This window comes from Musa acuminata, chromosome BXJ3-1 (assembly GCF_036884655.1).
Source record: "Musa acuminata AAA Group cultivar baxijiao chromosome BXJ3-1, Cavendish_Baxijiao_AAA, whole genome shotgun sequence".
In the NCBI taxonomy this organism is placed as follows: Eukaryota; Viridiplantae; Streptophyta; class Magnoliopsida; order Zingiberales; family Musaceae; genus Musa; species Musa acuminata.
In genome coordinates this window covers 7,310,656-7,329,530 of record NC_088349.1, presented here as the reverse complement: position 1 = coordinate 7,329,530, position 18,875 = coordinate 7,310,656, and the positions used below count along the sequence as shown (strand labels likewise).

General features: G+C 38.5%; 2 protein-coding genes across 5 annotated transcripts; both read right to left on the bottom strand.

Moving 5' to 3' along the window:
• Positions 1-1,147: 1,147 nt before the first annotated feature.
• On the bottom strand, positions 1,148-12,811 carry LOC135628502 (uncharacterized). 4 transcript variants are annotated; one of them, XM_065135182.1, is made up of 10 exons: positions 12,409-12,811; positions 11,961-12,051; positions 11,493-11,880; positions 10,821-10,920; positions 9,916-9,984; positions 9,416-9,515; positions 7,687-7,757; positions 3,332-3,393; positions 3,127-3,244; positions 1,148-1,578 (listed from the first exon to the last, which is right to left on the bottom strand). In XM_065135182.1, exons 2-10 carry the CDS (start codon positions 11,971-11,973, stop codon positions 1,564-1,566), a joined length of 936 nt encoding a protein of 311 aa, XP_064991254.1. In that variant the 5' UTR covers positions 11,974-12,051; positions 12,409-12,811; the 3' UTR covers positions 1,148-1,563. The 4 variants fall into 4 exon arrangements, with proteins under 4 accessions (XP_064991254.1, XP_064991256.1, XP_064991255.1 ...); XM_065135184.1 differs by having other exon boundaries at positions 1,148-1,569; XM_065135183.1 differs by having other exon boundaries at positions 11,961-12,038.
• Positions 12,812-16,572: 3,761 nt separating this feature from the next.
• Positions 16,573-17,863, bottom strand: LOC103982866 (two-component response regulator ORR6). The gene is made up of 5 exons (XM_009399921.3): positions 17,552-17,863; positions 17,431-17,477; positions 17,274-17,351; positions 17,108-17,178; positions 16,573-17,031 (listed from the first exon to the last, which is right to left on the bottom strand). The coding sequence occupies exons 1-5, from the start codon at positions 17,664-17,666 to the stop codon at positions 16,947-16,949; spliced, it is 396 nt and encodes a 131-aa protein (XP_009398196.2). The 5' UTR covers positions 17,667-17,863; the 3' UTR covers positions 16,573-16,946.
• Positions 17,864-18,875: the final 1,012 nt, after the last annotated feature.

Here is an 18,875-nt window from a genome sequence, read left to right as displayed (position 1 = left end):
CAAAGGGATTCCGACAAGATGCTAGTGACAATTGAAGTGTCGATCGTGGTTGAGATGGTGGCGTTGCTTGTTGTGTTAATCGAGGTAGGAGCAAGGTGATAGCCTACATCATGCTTGTAAGCATCTGCACCTGATGAATAAGATTCAGAAACACCTTAGCGGGGATGAGCATATAGCTCAAGTTCATCCCAGGGAATGAGAGGCCTGGGTCATTAAACAGACACTAATGCTTTGTTGACATTTGTGCTGAAGTAGACACATTCACATACGAGACAAAAGACAATTGTTCCCCATGAGTAAAAGTGCTATAGGTTAGAGATAGGTTTTCCTTGCTTAAGTGTTCATTGAGAGGATTAGCGAATAGACGTTCCTACGACGTCAAGACTTTCTTTTAGCACTAAAATGTTAAGGGAAATCAGCATCGACGTCCGAATCAACCCGACACGGTCCAAACCCAAAGGCATAAGAGTGTCCGAAGTGGCTCCAAGGTGGTTCTTGAGTGGCTCCAAGGTAGGGTGTCGAGCTTTCGAAGCGTCGCTTGCACTAAGACCAATGTCAGAAGAAGTTTCCCAACTCGATCCCTCCGACGTTCACGTTAGTTCGAGCTCCTTTCTAGGGTATAGATTTTTCTTTGGGAAAGAATCTATCAACACAGCACCGAGGGTTAATTTTTATATCTGGTCTATGGGGGGACAAGTTGTAACTGTTCCACTGTCCCCGTTTGACGTTTTGTTCATGTGGGCGATATGAGGGAGACAAGCCCAAACCACCTCCCTTCGATTGTTGTCTGTAAGGGTGGATAGGTGAAAGGTGACTAAGACCTTATTTTTTCTTTTTCTTTTTTTTGTGATAATCGGATGGTGATTGGCCACCATATTCCTTACCACTTTCATTTCGTATTGTTCTCCAAAGTTAAGATATGACATGGGTACAGAGAGAACTGGCCAAAGCTGAGCATTATTTGCAGAGAGAGAGAGAGAGAGAGAGAGAGAGAGAGAGAGAGGCAGATTATAATACAAGGAGTCTTTGCACACGCACACAGAGAGAGAGAGAGAGAGAGAGAGAGAGAGAGAGAGATTATAAAACAAGGAGTGCAACATAGAACACATCTGTCACAGAAAGCCAAAGTATTGTGTGGACAAAGCAGTGAGCAAAATCTCCGTTGTCTTAAATCTTGATAACATAAATAATATCTGAGAATAACAGACAACCACAAAAATAATATTTCCAGTGCCAAAAGAATTAACATTCATGGAAGAACATTAAAAAAAGGTAAATAAGTTGATAATATGCAAAGACTCAAATTGATAATATGTAAGCAGCGCTTGTTTTCTTACATCCAATGATACCTTGCACTTAATGCTACAAACACATAAGAAACTCGAATCAGAAGCCGAACGGAGTCGAGCTACCATCATAGCCATGGAGAAAAAAGGGTTTTGTTGCCTGATGCCTGATTCAGTACAAATATCTCTAGCTCGAATGTCAGAACTTCCCTCTGGTCCACGAATTTAATAAGGCCAGAGCTAATAACATTCCCAAGCTCATGAAATCATCCTCTTGTTACATCTGGTGAATCTTAAAAGGTGCAGAAAAGAACAATGTTTAGTAGCTGTTTTGGACATTTTCAACAAAGAAACAAAACATACACTCGACATATTTGATAAGCCAAGCTATTTAATTATCGGAAGCAAAAAAGCATTGTTGCGATACTGCATGAACTCCAGCAAATCATAAAGCAATGTTTAATGAGCTTACAGGAATCTATTATCAACAAACTTTGTCAAACCAACAAAATAAACTAATCAAATCTAACAAGATCAGACAAGAAGCTTACTATCAGACAGCTTTTTTTATAATGTGAAAGACTATTAAGGATACCAATTTTGCGATATTTAAAGAGCATATGTGACTTTCATTAACTAGGTTTGGTTGTATTTTCCAGTGAGTGATGACAATTTCCAAATATCACAATTTGTTATGTTGCCCTTGTTCAATATTCCTGGAACGCTAATAATGCATGCAGAAGGATATGACATACCCAAATATTTCTGACAAACACACTCCCAATATTTCTTATTGAACAATTTAGATATGATAGTTTATTGCAAAGCTCTAGTAGGAAAATAATCGTGTATCTAACACCAAATAGTATGATACCAAACAGTTGGAGCAATATTTGTTTTTATTGTATGCTTGTTAGTGACACTACAATAAGAAACAACATCTTGCCTCACCAACCCTGATCCACTCTACTGCAATTACTTCCAACAGAATGATAATTATTAGGCAACTAAGCAAATAGAAGATTGACCAAGATAAGGCATAAGAGGGTCAGTGCACAAGGCTCCCATCAATATGTGATTTGGGGAGGAATAATGCATACGATCCTATCCATAGAAAGAGTTGTTTTCTTGTCTTGAACATTGGAGACCTAGATCGCAAGTGAATGATCTTACTGTAACACCAGGGCCACCATCGATCAAGATATGCCATAGTCCACTAGAAATGCTGACCTCAAGGAGCACTGATCCCCTAGACTGAGTGAATTGACAGCTCTTTCTAAGGGTGTACCGTTCCTGAAGTAACTAATGAAAAATTATCCCCAGAAACAGTTGAAACATACGGAAGACAAAACATGTTGACTCCAAAAAATGGACCGAGCTCAATTACCAAAAAATGATATTAATCAAACTTAATCCAAAGAGAGAATAAAATGTAACGGTTTCAAAATTAAAATGACATTGCAACATGGTGAATCATATCAGAGATGATGTTTGACACTAAATGACGTGATCCACCATTTCCATCTGATTAGCTATGTAATATCTAGCAGACAACCACCATTACTTTATTAATTGCTTTTAGTCATGTGCAATGTTATTGGCTTACATAACTACTAGAATTAAGAAAGTGAGTTGAATCTGAAGGCTAGATTACAGTAATAAATGCAAAATTTTAATTCAAGAATTATGCAGAAAACTCAAGTTCTGATTTCAAAAATGGATCACGTATCGAATCCTTGCGAAAGGAGGTTAAATATTAATTTGTCAGATAATCAAGATGAACCAAATAAATCCACTTCTGGCAACCTTCAAGAAAAATAGAGAGCATGTGAGACCTTACATTTCCAATTAGTGGTATAAGACCACTGAGGAGTTCATCGTTTACTGATACTGGTAAAGGAGGCAACTGTCTCATTCGTCCAGGAAGTTGCTTCATTGCTGCAGCCTTCATATTTATTCTGCATAAAGAATGATGATACTTCATGAATTATCATCAGGAAAGCATAGGTTGTGAGGTAATTGACAAAATAAGAACAGCATTCTACCTATTCTCAATCATCATGATGTTATTTTTCGTGTAATGAAATAAATTGATGTTCTCTTGTATCTGCAACATTGAGAATAAATTACATTAGTACCAAGAATGGTCCTTAAGACAAACTGAAATTGGACAGGAACCAACAAGGCAACCAATAGTGTCAACTTGCAGCACAATTAATTACAGGATCAAACTATGTTAGTGCAGTACACAAGGATTATACTGCTGGGGCACCTTGATCATTTTTATGGTCTCAGGCGAGAAGGCATGTGCATAGCTTGTCTCCTGGGAATCCACCTGGTCCTGTAGCATGTTCCCAGGCAGCCTAAGCACCTACAGATGATCTAAGGCAGCCAAATTGCTCATTAGGCTATTCAATTATGACAAGTCCTGACTCACTCTCATCATGTATAAGTAATACTTTGGAAAAGACAAATAAGTTGAGTACATCTACTTCATTTATTTGTGCGCGTCACTCAATTTAAATTGCTTTATTAGTGATTACACAAACATCCTTCTGTGTTCTTTCTTCTAAATAATAAGGTTGTCATTAGCAAACCACTCAGTAGTTTTTTAAGATGTAAAGCTCTCCACCTGTGTAAACAAGAAAGAGTAGTATGATAGCATCAGAATGCAAGAGTGAGATAAGAAAAGAAAAAAAGAAGAGGCAACTTCCAGTGAAGCTTCTAATGTTTAATATTTCTTAAAACAAAGATAAAGAAGCCCCATGTATCTCTATATCTAAATATTCATTAGAAAGAAAATCCAATGTGTTGACTTAAGGCAACATTCTCACAGCAGAGCAACTTAATAGCCGACTTTCTTGCGAAGCTCTTGAGTAGCAATTACAAATACATAAGAGGGACAAAAGTAGGCACATTAAAGGCCATGAATTTTGGGATTTCCGCTAAAAGTTCAAATAGGAATATTTTCTGTCTAGGTCTTCAACAAGGTGCCTACCTAAAACTCCCTAGAAATTTTGATAATACTAAGATCAAGAAAGAGGAACAATTCTACAAAATTGATAACCAACATCAACTTCTTGATATTGAGAGAATATGGAGTATGCTTATCATAGAATTGAAATGAATATGGTTACCAACAATTTTAGAATCATAATTCTTATTAGAAGATTAGATACCATTGTTGTTAGAAAGACTTTTTACTCATCAGGAAAGTAGATAGAATTATATGCAAGGATTGCAAAGTTATACCTAGGGAAAGCTTACTAATTACTAACTGACATGAATTTATGGCAATGGATTTATGTTTTAGGAAGTGGAAGAGAATAAGTTCCTAACTAGATTGTGTGGCAATAAAATCTTCTTGAAAATTTAGACAAAAGAGGTGCCCAAAGCTTCAAAGAAAATGATACTAATATATTTCAATGCCTAGTCAAGTGAAGAGAGTAGCACCGAAGAAGAAATAAAGATTTCAAAGGTAGAGGTGTTGTACCAAGGAAAAATTAGAGACTGTCTGATCAAAACCACATGCAAATCTTTCTTTTTCTCACTATATTTTATATTAATTATCTTAATAAATTAATAAGTTCTATATTTGATTTTTCAAACATAAAACTAAATTGTGTTTTTTTTTTTCAAATACTCATTATGAATCTTGTTCTACCATAAATCACCATTTCCTTCAGTTTTATTTCATGACTCATTAGTTTAATTCCTCTAAAATTCAATCAGCTTTGAATGTTTAATAACTCATGACATCTAGTTTGGATCATTTCTAAACTTGAGTTGTGAAAATAAATACTAAAAATAAGTATTTTGGACTAAGTAGAATTAAGATTAAAAAAATACAAAACTTTCAAAATACCAAGAGCAGAATTCATAAGTATATGAAAAAGAAACACCCAAAAATTACAAGGTTTTGTATGTTGGCTGTATCATTTTGTAAGAAAAAAACCTTGATGAAGATATTGATCATAAAATTAAGGCCTCGGTTGAAAATTAGAGAGGCATGATAATTGTGATGTAATATATGTATAACTTTTTGATTAAATTGTTGGCTAGTTAAGAAAATACATATAGAAAAACCTGGTCTCTTGAAGACATTAAGATGGATTTGTGTGGCTACCGAGAAAGATAAAACAAGAAACATTGATGTCTATGAACGAATCGTATCAATTCTGATAGAAAATAAAACAAGGAATATAAGAATGTTCAAACGACAACCACAATTACATTGGTTAATGGAGGTGTGCTATTTTAGTTGCAAGAGTAAGATGTCAACTATTACTTGGATTGGTACATACCAACTGATTTTTATTGGTCCAACAAGAACTAAGACTGGATCATATAACTCAAATAATACCGGCCCCACCAGACTCCTATAGCTCAATACCCATTGGTATTGAAGTGATACCGGATGGTATAGGCCGGTATCCCACTTTGATACCAGTATTGTACCAATTTGACAATATATTGAATCTAGTATTGAACCAAAATTTTAAACCCTGATAGAGAAATAGAGAGATCTGAAAACAAAAAAATATATTATTCAACTTTTTTGGAATAAATATTTAATAGACATTATCTCATCCAGTGGTATTCCCCTAAACAAAACTCAATGACAGGAAAAGATCCATATAGATCATTTCAGATAGAAGGGATATCATGACTTCCTATGACTTGTGTATAAATCTTTTGAAACCCTACTCCACCAAAGGAAACACAGATACATACACAAACACAAGAAGATAATATTTTTGTGATCTAAGCAGAAGCCAAGTTAAAATTTCAGAAATCATCAACACTTTGACCATTTGCAATAAGCAATTTGCTGATAATTATTTAGGATGTCCTATATATAACGTTAAAGAAAAAAGCCAATGCTACATTACCATCATCAACAACAACAATGAGAAGCTGTAGCGTCCCAACTATTTGGGATTGGCAAGCAAAGACACATCAGTTGATGTAAAAGGAAATGACTTCATAAATATGAACAGATATATATCACAAAACTTTATCATATGAATAGAAATTGACATATCTTGAATCATGATCATTCTTTTGGTTTCTTTTTTCTTTTTTTTTTTTTGCGTGTAACAAAGGTATCAATCTCAACCTAAACCCATTGGATCAACCTTGACACTGACTAGGACCCATTTAAGATGATTCAATGATGTACAGGTTGGCTCTATTCCAATAACTCTTGAGGCATTAGTGAGGTGGGTCAAACTCAGAACAACCATAGTGCCCAACTGAACCTAACCTAAGAACTTGTTTCCTAAGAAAATATAGTAAACTCTCAACCTCGTAAGCCAATCAAAACCAACCAGTTAGGTATATCAATTGCGTCCAAGGGCAAGAAAGACTGGCCCTGCTGATCAGATGGGATTTGGGGTAGCCTTTCTAGCCTTCCCCATCTCAATTCAACCTGACCCAGCCATTGACAAGTCAACTCATTTTCTGTTTCCCACCTAAAAACACTTGCAATATTTTTTTATTTCCAATTATTATAAGAAACACAGGAGTCATACAGCTTATATATTCATATTAATCGCAATTATCTTTTGAAATTCATCAAGATTATATAACTGTTATTGTCTTTGCATGAGATTAATCTAAAAAAAGGCACCACCATGTTCTCTCTAGGAGCATGTCACATGTTTACGAGTACAAAAATCACTCAACAGAAAGGTACCCATGTGCAAAAAATTAAGGCAAATAAAGGTATCTTCTGCAGAGTGCAGACCTCATAATGTTGAATTACACTGAGTATAGAAGAAGCAATTTTCTTATGCTCATTCTCATTAAGATTTCTCACGCTTAACTGGTTTCATCATAGAAAATGTGCACCTGTACTGGAACTAACCAAGTATATGTCACAAACTTCTGAATGTCCTTTGTGAGACCTCCATATTTTAGTGCAACATTCTAAGCTAGAAACGAAGATGCCTTGGCCATGGGGTTCTGACAAAAAATTCTCATATTTTACCTAGATAACCCAATATATAATATTGTTGTTCTTGCAAAGAATCCAGTTTTGTAGCCCCCAATCAATCCAAGAGCAACTTCTCCACTGTCATGCATCTGATACACTACCTAAATTAATTATTAGTACTAGAAATATTTAGGTTAAATGTACACAAAAAAATATTCTGTTTCACATTTTATGTCAGAAAAAAAAGTGATGAGACGTATTTCAAATCAGACCTACTGCAAACCTGTCAGATATCTATTTTGAATCATATAGCACAAATCAGCAAACTGTCCAAGAGAAAAGAACTCATATCTTGTTTTTAAAAGCATTTTATGATAGTTCAATGCATTCTATGTATTGTTTAAAAGTGAAGTGTGAATTAAATTAACATAAAGAAACGCAAAAAAAAAAAAAAACACAGACCATGCCTCCATTAAGATTCCTTGCAATCTCTCTTAGGCATCCATCATTTTCATCCAAAAGACGTAATATTTCTGCATCCAGAGCACGAACTATAAGGTAAACAAATGTTAAACATTTATAATGACACTAATGAATAAAAACCAGAAGAAACACCATGATACCACTACTTACAAACACGAGACAAGAAGGAAGCAGGGAAAATTTAATGAATAAGTAAATATATCCATAGGCATAATAAAGGCAATGGATATAAAGAGACAAATAATCAGACAAAAAAGCTCATTTAATTCAAAAATTGCTTGCCATGGTTAATGCTTAAGGTTGGTTGTATTGTGAAACAGCACAGTATTGAATGGCACCTATATGGTTAAATCCCCTAAATGACAATGTTTTGGAACAAACCATTGGTATGTCCCACGGTAATTGCACCATGCTTACATAATCATGGAGTGCTTTCTTGCAGCTCTAGTCCATAAATTCAGTAGAATTTCTCAATCTCTAAATGCCAGTGTAACTTTTTAGACTGAAAGAAATATTCATAACATTTAGTAGTGAAATCACACAAATATCCTCCTTTTAGCAATATTCTCTTCCCACGATACCACTCCAAAATAGAGTAAGACACTTCTTTTGGCAGTATCAATACCTTCAAAGTTACTCATATTTCCTAAATCAATCTCAACTCAATCACACTACAACACCCTTCACCTGTAAGATCCCAGATAAGCAAACAACACCCTTCACTCGGCCAAACATTTTTTAAATTTCAGAAAGAACTCATGCATCTAAAAGAAGATTCACTTTCATTTGAACTAAATGTCCTCATATCTAATCAACCTTAAAAATCACATCACAAGGAAGCACATTCTCTTTCCCTAAAAATTGGCCAGGAACAATCAGAAATATATTCTATTTTAAAGATTGTGTACGTAAATTAACACAATTTTCACTTATCTAAATTATTTTTAGGAAGAAATTCGGAAGTCAATTTGGAAGTTAAATAAATGTCAATACAAATCTGATGCCACTATGATAGAATGTTAATATGCTTTGATATTATATCATCATCATGCAACCAATATTATTTTGTAAAATGAGAAATCTCAATCAACAATTAAATATTTCAGTTATCAGTGGAACAAGCATAGAACTTGACCTACTTCCTCTCTATAAAGTATTTTGCAATGTACAGAGAATTGATTTAATTATCAGTTATCAGAGCATTGATTTACTTCACCCAGTATAATGGTGCCTAATTCCATACACTTCTTTTTACAGCAATTGACGGTGTACTAGCCTGCATAAAACTCATTATCAGACAGATAATAAGTTCAAGGGTAATCTAGTCCGGCTATGAATGATATGGACAGACATTTGCTGTTCCATTTTGTCATCATGATGAAGTAGGTTGGATTAGTCTTTTAAATGATTAGGCTAGAGATAAACATTACATAGTACAAGAGTTTCAAATGAATTTCTATAACTGATCTCCCATCATCACACCCTGCAAAATCTGGATGAATTCAGTGAAAAAGGGAGTTTTAGTCAGTAAACCCGAAGGACCTCCAGGGATATTATCTATAGCAGCATAGAGAAGAAAGATGTGAATGCCAATATATTCTAGCCATTGAGAAAAGTGAGAAGTATCCAAATGGAGGATTCTCACACATTTCTATGTCAAAATGTGTACAAGCAAAAACTACAAAATAATACAGTATTCTACACCAACCTTCAGATGGAAGCTGATCATGGATGTTCATATGATTCATCGTAAGTGAAATAGGAGACCTATGAATAGTTGCTGCTGATGGAGCACCCATCATCTTCTCCTAAAGCATGATAAGTAAAAGAGAATCAAGACTGCATCTTGCTAAAGGAATTACGAGCTATCCCTCCAGAAATGGAAGCATAAGTTTCATTCACTTAATCTTGAAAGCACTATGTTATGATATCATACAAGATCAATAAAGTAAAGAAAATTTAGGGGATAATAATGAGAAATGAAGTGCCTATAAATCAATATTCTGCTTCATAGATATCTTATCATATGTCATAGAAAAAATGTAGAAAGATATTCCAGAAAGTTCGACGAACTACGAAACAAAATTGAACGAGGTAAAACAAGAATTCCTAAACTAAGTTACCAGATAAATAATCAAAAGATGAAGGAAGATCAAGCACATGATAAGAACATAAAAACCACTTCAATAAATAAAAAAAAAAAATTACCTTCATATCTTTCACCTTTTTTGCTGCATAATTTTCTTCCAGCTTCCGCCGTTTGCCATTTTCCTTGTTCTGCGATTTGCGATAGTGGACAATGTATTGATATAGGCGTAAAATAAATCAGAAAATTGCTTCATGTTACTTAAGCACTTAGAATATTTTACACTTTGATCATCAGGTGTACTGAGAATTATACGCTATTTTTTATAAAGATTTAGCTGGTGGGAGAAATGATTGCTGGCCATTTCATCATTTTGGCATAGTAACAGGGCACTTCATGAGTTAGAATTCTGGCTTTGCCCCCTTTTAGCTAATATTTCACCTAGTGCTTGGTTCATTCACATATTTGGTTTTCACTATTAACTTGCACTTGGGTTTAATTATTCACATCTAAGTAGCTTTTCATAGTCACAAATCAGAAAGAATAACAATCCTCATAGAAAAATTTATCACTGAGATATATTTGTATTTATTAAATGTTTTAATATGTACCTCCTCAGTTGAATGCATGAATGTTTTAATAAATCATGAACATAGAAAAAACCTATAATTGGCAGTGCACATTATTTTATATAAAATTTTCTTAAAAAGTCATATAATGGATATTAGACAAAGAGAAACATTGATTAGGAAAACTCCACATGGTGACTCAAACAGAATAATCATATCTACCAATGCAAGTGCTTCTGATGCATCTCTAACAAAATTTTAAAAAAAATCAACCTAAATAGTGATCCTTCAACATATTAAAGAAGATGATGTCTACATAGAATTAGTGGCTTCCAATAATTTTTTGTTACTCCTTAAGAAAAAAAAAAAGGAAAATGAAAATGCCTCACAGTAAGCATCATATCAGAAATTTAATCAATTTAACAAATAAGCATCGATTATAATATACGACGACTTACAATCATCCACTGACACCTCAATGCAACATCTCTTATAGTCTTCCGAGGCAGCAAAGCAGCTATTTTAGTGAACTTTTGTATACTTGGTTCATTCGCATATCTGTCCTTCACAAACAAATTTAATAATGGAATGAAAAGACAACGAAGCATAGCAGTAAATACAATGGTCATATGTTTGGAATACAAGCATAAAAGGTAAATCAGCATGCAAGCGTAATTAATTTGTTCAGAGATTATGCTAATAGTCACTGCTCAATGATGGCAAAGAAATGTGAATACAAAAAAAAAAAAGAGGCACATATAACAAGAAATCTGAGTTTGAACTTTTCCATTCATCATGCATGAAACACAAAAGCAAATTCTGTCCAGAAACTTTTAGAGAAAAAAGATCCATATAACCCAATTGACTTGAAAAAATATATATAGAAAAAACGGCAGCCCAGTGTGCAAGGACCCACCTGGTCCCATAAAAGCAACAAAATTTTGAAAGACTTTTTCTTCCAAGAAAAAAAATTCTTTCAACATGTTCCTAGTAGTCTCCAACCATCCTATGAATTTTTTATTGTGTATCTAGAATTCCAGCTACCATCCTCCACAGTAAAGACCACAATAAACTAGATTAAAACAAACTTTTGATTAAGGATCCAACAGAAAATAGATATCAGCACATACTTGATGAGGCCTATGTTTAATAATTCCACTTCTTCTGGAGACCAATATGCAGGTGACCCTGACACATGCACGAACCTCGGCATTGGTTCACCAACAACAGATCCTGCAGGGTACCGAGCTAGAGTTGTTGCATCCATATGATTGATCATGCTGGAGTCAGCAGACATAAACATGCTGGCTATGCTGCCATTTTCATTCAAGCTGCACAGGTCACTAGAAATCATCCCCGTTGAGCTATTCATCGCACCTAACTGAAAAGAGACCATGCGAGGATGATGAAACAAAGGGTTCATGCTGTCTTGGTGAAGACCATTGTTAGAATCAGACGCCATCCACTGAAGTCGCCAATTTGTCACGCACTCTCCAAAACTACTCCAGGTCACACAACCTGCCCAACCCTCAAGATATCACTGTCAAGATTGTTTTTTGAAGAATCAGTGTGCTACCGATGAAACCAATTTCTAATACCGGGTAGATTCATGTCTTGATTGCCAACAATTTAAACCGATTTCTAATACCGGATAGACGCATCAGTAGCAGCCTCTCCTGCAAAAGAACTCTGCGGAATGGCGTCAGTAAACTTAATCTCGATTCTCAACTTCCAAAACACGATCAGGAATCACGGATAAATCGAAACAACGACAAACAATCCCAAAAGATAAAAAATCTTGATTTTAAAACCACCAAGAACTTCTTGAGATTTGCATTCCCGAATAATATCAAACCAGTCAAGAAACCCGTAAAGAATCTCTTATCCTATTGACATTGATCAAACCCTAACCTCAACACACCAGGGTATAAGAAACACATCTAAGAAACCCAAATCCCCCCAAGAATCCCAAACCAACGCAAAGAGATCTCCAAAGAAGAAGGATAGATCAAGAACAGAACAGAATGACAACCTTCGGACGCTTACCTTCCTCCGTCACATTCCAGCGGCTCCTCCTACTCCTCGAGGGGCACAGACAACGGAAATCTACCATTCGAACCTTTTACTCCTTTTGCCGCACCGATACTCTTTTCCGCCCTCTCCAATGGCAAGGGGCAGAAAAGACCGCCCTTTTCACCAAGCGCGGAGATCGGCAGCAACGGATCTTTGGAGTTCCAAAGCAGGGGAGGAATCCCGACAACAGAATTAGATGCCAAGCCTTCTCTTCCCTCCCGCACCGCCCTTTTTCTTTGTCACCTCTTTCTTCTCAGTTCTTCTCTCTTTTCCTTCCCTATTCCTCGAATCTCGCTTGTTCTTTGGATTCCTCCCGTTCGATCGATCGCGTACCTCCTCTTCCTCCTCCCCTCCGCGAGATCAGGCTTCTGGCGACTGGCAAAAGTGCCCATCCCGTTCCGCTTCCACCCTCGACTACTTTGGCTGGGAACAGGGACGCCAATCGCCCGTCAATTTTCGGTTAATTACGTCCCTGCCATTTCGCGGCAAAGTGTCAAGTTCTAAACGAGACAGATGGCGTGATCAGCACCGCCGGATCATCCCCATTGTAAGACGCCCCCTTGCAATATGATGGCCCGCCGATCCAGCGGTTGAGATCGCCCAACACCGGATCGACCCTGTTCCTCGCACCGCGAGGGAATCTCGAATCCGGTTGTGGTCACCGCACCGCTAAAAAGGGGCAATTTTGTTAAGATTCGCCAGAAAGAATTTATCGTTACTCGCCCCAACCTACCAGCACTGTGATTAGAAACAGCAGTGGGTCCCAACGTGGGGCTGTGGACCCCGTTGAGGCGGCTAAGCCTCGATGACGGTGCTTAAAAGGCTGGGTAATGTAACGGTTTCAGCGATCGGAACGAATCTGGGTGTGATCACCGCACCGTCCAAAAGAAATCAAAAAGTTGGGGTCCCGAACTGTTAAGATTCTTCGGAAGGAACTCAACCCACACTTTCGACGACTCTACCGTCTACCGGCCTTGCAATACGACTAAGCCGAGGGTCCCAACACGGGAGGAACGCTGCGATGGGTGCCCCGAAGGGTGAGACGACGGTTCTAGTCCGTGGAATCTTTGACGCCAGAATCCAGCGGCGCGAGCGGCGGCAAAGGAAAGGACGGAACTGCTCGAAATAGCGGAGCACGTGGTCGATGGCCTTGGACGTGATCCCGCGGAGGCACACCCGATCGGAGAGACGGAGATGAGCGGGCAGCGGTTCAAGCGATGGAGGGAGGAAACAGCGTCTGGGGCCAGTGGAGGAGTGACACGTGGGTATATCGCAGTGGCTGGGGATGGCGGCAGAAAGGGTAGGGACGGGCCGAGAGTCAAAGGGGACCTGACATGGTATTCCATTGCAGCGCAAGTGGGGGTTCCATAAAAGAAAAGAGGAAGCAGAGGAGAGGAGAGAGACCGAGAAGACAACGACCCACCAGGTTGTACTTGCACCTTAAAATGTTCCTTTTTCTCTCTCTTCCAAACCACACAGGACTCTGGGTGTATCTGATACTGCTGTGATTTAAGTTTCGGTGACCAGATAAAAGTTTTTAGAATTGCTAAAGGAAAATTATGATATTAATTTTTTGATGATTTCTTAGCCTTCATTTCTATAACATATATATATGAATTTTTTATATATAATTTTTTATAATAAAAATTATTTAATTTTAATTATTTTATTTCGAACCAAAAATAACACGGTTTATGTTTTTCAAATATTTACTACCAACAGGAGATAGATTCTAAAAAATATTGGAATGCCACATAGATTATTGGTCAGTCATAGTCCAAAAAAAAAGAAAAAAAGCTAACATATTTTTTAATTTGATCAGACCTAATTCTAGTTATTTTTGTTCGAACACAAATTTATTCATAAAATATTTGTTCATCTTAATTTAATATTTAATATCTAAAGACATTGGACTCTTTTAGATAGATTCTAAAATTCAAGAAACATGTTCATAAACACAAATATTCACTATAAATAATCATCCATAAGTAAAATAAAAACATCTATAAATTCTCTAATTCAACTGACGATATCAATTTAGAAACAACCCTGAGTCTAGATCGTGGGCTACACATATGATAAGGGACCATTTGGTCGATCGGTCATTGGTGCGACCCTTAGACTCATAAGGAATTATCCGCTTTTGGTGATGGGTGTCCCCGTACGGTTTTGTCGCTTGCGTGCAAGCCTTCGACCCTCTTTTTAGCGTCTAGCGCCAATCTAATAAAGGACCATTTGATCGATCAGTCATTGGTGCGGCATGTAGGCTCGCGAGAAATTATCTGCTTTGGACAATATGTGTACTTGTACGATTTTGTCCTTTCGAAACATATGAACCCTGAAAGGCACATTTGAAGATAAGAGAGATTTGATGAACTTATGAGCCATTGATTCCCATATACTAAAAGGGTTTACCAACATAAAAGCTTAAATCAATAAATTTAGACGTAATGTTAATTTATATTCTTGAGGATGAGTTTGCAAACCACCTTTATACATTCAAACATAACTCAGAATTTATTCCTTGGAGATAAACATCCATTGATTCTCTTCGCAGGATCAAAATCATCATCAGGAATCCAATAAAAAGAAAAAATGTGATGCCACAACCCCCAACAGAGAAATTCTAGTCAGCAAAACGAGACAGGATTAAGACGTGATTCGATGGAGAAAAGCACAAGCAGTAGGCACCACAAAACCAAAAAACTCTAACAGTGTCAGCAAGTTGGAAGCAGAGATGACACCACCACCAAATCGTAGCGTTACATAAACACAATAAAGTGATAGAAAAGGTGTCAAACAACTCTTCTTTTAGAAGGGATGCCATCAATATCTAAACCACTGCCACTTTAAACGAAGGAACATAAACCAAACGGAAACGAAATGCTATGGATATGTAAACAAAAACCAGTCGCTGTTGGTCTCATCTCAAGTTGTTTCGGTGTTCCAAAGAACCCGATGTTGGCGATGGGGATCTCAACTGCCACCAATAAAACTGCCTTTATAGCTAACACAAAAAGCTTCCATGTTTTTATATTAGGACGAATTCCCTACAAATAAAAAAAAATTCTCTTTTTCGATTTTGATTTTTTTCAATCGATGACCCCTACTTTTGGTTATCATGTAGATTCTTTTATCCTTTTTTGTCATCGCTTCTTTCTTCGTCGTCAATCCTTCCTCGTCATCTTTATCCGTCGTCGTCTTCTCCATCTCCCTCCATGTGCTCTTTTTTCTCTTCTTCCTCATGGTGATGGGACTTGTAGGTGAGAGCATGGATTGAGGCGACGATAGACACGGGAGTAGATTTAGATGAATGTTTGAATACTCGTTTTTCACATGCTAAATATCGTGAGTCGAATAAATGGAAGTGTCTACCGGTAATCCTATAAAACGAGCGAACCGAAGTTGGAGCTTACAAATAATAAAAGGAATGATAGGTTCTCATCAGACGATCAAGTCAGAACGTGTTTCCACTGACGAAAAAACAAGACGAAGCAACACTACGGCAATAATGAACATCTCTCTTTTATAATGTTAGGAAAGATACTCAGAATCTACGATCCATTTTGTTATCTTTGTGACCCTCAAGTTTTGATTTCCTTGTGCAGTGCTTGTCATTAGCAGTCTTGAGTGTTGGATCAAAAGGGGACTATGCTGCAAAGATCTCAATCGCATTACCTGAGACTTTAACGAAGAAAAGATAATAATTTGTCAGAATCAGACAGATAATTAATCGAACCATTCATTACTTTGTAAATTCTTGAAGTATATTTTCCTTTTTGAAGTAATGAGGGTTTGCAGTTCTTCCAGCTTCAAAGTTGGAGTCCGGCTCTGATGCCGAACCCAACCCACGGCGGGCCATGAAGAAGAAGAATAAGACATCAAGTGCAGGAGAAGAAGCTATCCCCTGAAGTCGCAGAACGCAGTCGGAGCAAAGCTACCATGTACGTTTCCCCCCACTGATCTCAACTGCGACCACTTTTCCCCGGTCGTTTACCAGTATCCTCGCCGGAAGCAGAATGGGGCTCTTGTGGGCCCCATGACAGCCAGGTGATGCCGCCAAAAATAGGTACAGAAACGTATATATATGTATATATATGTCTCGTATCTATCATATATTCCATATACACCACGGCATGCTATACTTACGATTCCCCTTATTAAATTGGTTTCGAATATACATATGCGTCTGTTATCAGAGTGAGTTTGGCAGGTAAAGGTCAAGCCAATGCCGTACCGAGGGAACTCTTGTGATGGTCCAATCTGGAGAGCTGCTCCTCTACGGAAGATCTACTTTGATGTGATCATCAAATCCTGCCGCACCACTTGCTCCCTGTCCATCCTCGCATCTTTCTCGCTCCTCCATGGACCACCGTTTGACCATGGCAGGCAACACAGCTTATCCCTTCTAGCTATTCCCAAGACATTTCTTCCTCATCTTACGCGAACAAGAAGAAAACGTGAAACCAGGCATCCATCCTACATGGGTTCCGTCAGTGAACAGGCGGCTGCTATCGCATCCGGCTGCATAACCGGGACACATCGGACGGCCGAACGGGCTTGAGCAGGAAATCTACAGCTCCTTCCTCCAAACACCTGAAACCAAACCACCAGAACACCGCGTCAAACGCTTAGCTTCCGTAACAGCACCTTAGAAATGGTCAGTCATCACCTGTTGATCCTGTTGGGGACGTTCTCCGACGACATCACAACCACGGGGATCTCCCTCAGTTTGGAGGACTCCTGTTGCAGATCGAGTTCCATTACCAGCCATGTAAAGATGTTAGTACCGAGTAGGGTAACGAGGAACCTTTTCGTAAGGAAGTGCGTTGACTGACCTTGACACTCTTGAGAAGCTCATATCCTGTCATCTCAGGCATCCAATAGTCCGTAATTATCATGCTAATGTTCGGCTCCTACATAAAGTTAATTCAAATTTCTATCAATACAATGGAAATTTCGTATCTTTTTGGTGGCAAAAGAGCATAACCATACCAGTGTTAACAGCTCCAATGCTCTCTTCCCACTGTCTACCGTGGTCACTGCAAAAAGAACAGAACTTCCTCCGTTACCATCTTCTTCGTTCTGAAACAGAGAAGCAGAGCATATGCCATACCTCTGTACTTGGAGCTGCGAAGGATCGTAGCGATCAACGCTCGGTCGACGGAGCTGTCGTCCACCGCCAATACGTGTATCTCCTGCTCTCCCTTGCCCGCAGCGTACGACGACATAGCGAAGAAGAAGAATAAGAAGAGTGAAGGCTGGGGAAGAAGAAGAGGGAGGAGGTCGCCGCTGGGTCACTGTATGTAGTATCTCCACTCACACGAGAAAAAGGAAGCGAAGAGAATAAAGAGCAGCAAATCCCCACCAAATCAATCCAGAATCCCACGCCACTCCTTCCACCCAAAACCAGCGGCGACGTACCACAACATCCCTCTCCCTCTCTTCGCACCATATCTTCCGGTTCTTGCCACGAAGCAAAACCTGCCACCCAAACAGGGGGGCCCACACGCTACAACGAATCCCTGGGATTGGAGGAGGTTGTCGGATGTGCCACGCCACAAGAGTTTGAAACTTCGACCGTGATGCGGTCCAGAGCGTTGACTGACTCGTCGAGTCATCCATCGAGATTATGCTGTGCCCGCCATATCCAGCCGGACTTGGGGATCCCCCAAAGATTCGGTCGGAGCTTTGTGGAGCGGGGATAACACGGGGATGGGAGGGGTGTTAGGATAAACGGACGGTTGAGACCCTTAGCGGTCCTCCACGTGTTGTCCTGAGCGAGGGTGGAAGATCTCGTGGCCCACCGAGCCAGCCAACGAGGAAAGATTCGGCCGACAAGGAGATCCAATGTTTTAAATTGGGTGGGGAGGGAGGGAGGGATTGGTTCGGTGCGACGCGGGACTCGCGGTTGTCGCGTATGCGGGGCCCAGACGTGCTGCCTATCGTCGATTCAGGAAGGTGGGAACAAACGGACTGTTTCCAGATGATCGACCCCCCGTTGATCCGAGGGCACGTTGACCACTGCAGTTCACGTGTCAATGTAGCAGGTCGACAACTGGCAGTGGGTCCCGGTGTTTTTTCTTTGTGGTTCATGTGAGGGCTTGATTTCTGTCTTCATGATCCGGAGGCTCGTCCGTCATCATGTCGTACAGCGAGGCCAGCATTTATAGCCCAATAAACCTAAATTTTAGTTTAATTATCCTTGATTGTGGCTGATCAAATACCCCACGTAATCTTATTTAATAAATGCTATTATTATGCTCTCGATATGATGCTTTGAATGTGTATTATATTACATTATTTGATTTTTTAATCATATACAATTTCCTAATATTCTTACTATCGACGATTAAGATCGGATTGTTGTCAGATCCCTTATCATTTATAATTCTCTTCATGCACGTAAGCAAAATACATTGCCAAGTTACTATGGGGTC

Bases quoted from the DNA above. Each gene is read 5' to 3' on its own strand.
- LOC135628502 (XM_065135182.1), bottom strand. The intron at 9,516-9,915 runs GTAATTTTTTTT...ATCATGCTTTAG, and splicing joins AAAAGGTGAAAGATATGAAG to GAGAAGATGATGGGTGCTCC. The intron at 3,394-7,686 runs GTCTGTGTTTTT...TCAATGTTGCAG, and splicing joins GGAATCTTAATGGAGGCATG to ATACAAGAGAACATCAATTT.
- LOC103982866 (XM_009399921.3), bottom strand. From the start codon at position 17,666: ATGTCGTCGTACGCTGCGGGCAAGGGAGAGCAGGAGATACACGTATTG. The intron at 17,478-17,551 runs GTATGGCATATG...TTCTTTTTGCAG, and splicing joins TCGCAGCTCCAAGTACAGAG to TGACCACGGTAGACAGTGGG. The intron at 17,179-17,273 runs GTCAGTCAACGC...GATCTGCAACAG, and splicing joins AGCTTCTCAAGAGTGTCAAG to GAGTCCTCCAAACTGAGGGA.